The sequence below is a fragment of the Mesitornis unicolor genome, unplaced genomic scaffold, assembly GCF_000695765.1.
Source record: "Mesitornis unicolor isolate BGI_N332 unplaced genomic scaffold, ASM69576v1 scaffold43721, whole genome shotgun sequence".
NCBI classification, from domain to species: domain Eukaryota; kingdom Metazoa; phylum Chordata; class Aves; order Mesitornithiformes; family Mesitornithidae; genus Mesitornis; species Mesitornis unicolor.
In genome coordinates, this window is record NW_010162577.1 from 2,647 (window position 1) to 3,569 (window position 923).

The 923-nt window shown below is 56.8% G+C and overlaps 1 protein-coding gene across 1 annotated transcript in view; it reads left to right on the forward strand.

Annotated features, from left to right (window-relative positions):
- LOC104547824 (collagen alpha-1(II) chain-like) overlaps positions 1–877 on the forward strand; it is a gene marked incomplete at both ends in the record, with an annotated part of 3,315 nt that extends 2,438 nt beyond the window's left edge. The window contains 3 exon segments of the mRNA XM_010193664.1: positions 48–187; positions 189–389; positions 635–877. Of these exon segments, the coding sequence (XP_010191966.1) occupies positions 48–187; positions 189–389; positions 635–877 (584 nt within the window).
- Between the last annotated feature and the right edge of the window lie 46 nt (positions 878–923).

Consider the following 923-nt stretch of genomic DNA (forward strand, 5'->3'; position numbering starts at 1 on the left):
TACCTCCATCCCTGCCTACATCCCTACCTCCCTTCCTGCCTCCCTCCCTGCCTCCATCTCTGCCTCCATCTCTGCCTCCCTTCCTGCCTCCCTCCCTGCCTCCATCCCCTCTGATCCCTCTCCCCCATCACCAAGAGGACAACGAGGTCCACCATGCCCCAAAATCTCCTGTTCTCATCCTGTTCGTCCTCCCCGCTGCAGGAGATTACTGGATCGACCCCAACCAGGGCTGCACCTTGGACGCCATCAAAGTTTTCTGCAACATGGAGACAGGCGAGACCTGCGTCTACCCCACGCCCAGCAGCATCCCCAGGAAGAACTGGTGGACCAGTAAGACCAAAGAGAAGAAGCACGTCTGGTTCGCAGAGACCATTAACGGCGGTTTCCACGTAAGCGTGCCCCCGGGGCGGTGCTGCACACCGGGAAGGGCGGCGTTGGGGTGTCCTTCCTTGGGGTTACATTGATGGGTGTTACAGGAGGGACCAGCTGTTGTGGAGGACAAAGCTTAGAGTTGTTGAGCTGGGATTTTTGTGGCCATCTGGGGATGTGAAGTGTGGTAATCTCCTCAAGAAATGGTTGAAAATGGGATTGTTGTGACAGCGCAAGCTTGAACGTCTCGCTTTGTCCCCTCCAGTTCAGCTACGGCAATGAGGACCTGGCTCCCAACACTGCCAACATCCAGATGACTTTCCTCCGCCTCCTGTCCACCGAAGGCTCCCAAAACATCACCTACCACTGCAAGAACAGCATCGCCTACATGGACGAGGAGACGGGCAACCTGAAGAAAGCCATCCTCATCCAGGGATCCAACGATGTGGAGATCCGGGCCGAGGGCAACAGCCGGTTCACCTACAGCGTCTTGGAGGACGGTTGCACGGTGAGTTCAGGGGTGTCACAGAGTCACAGAATATCAGGAGTTGGAA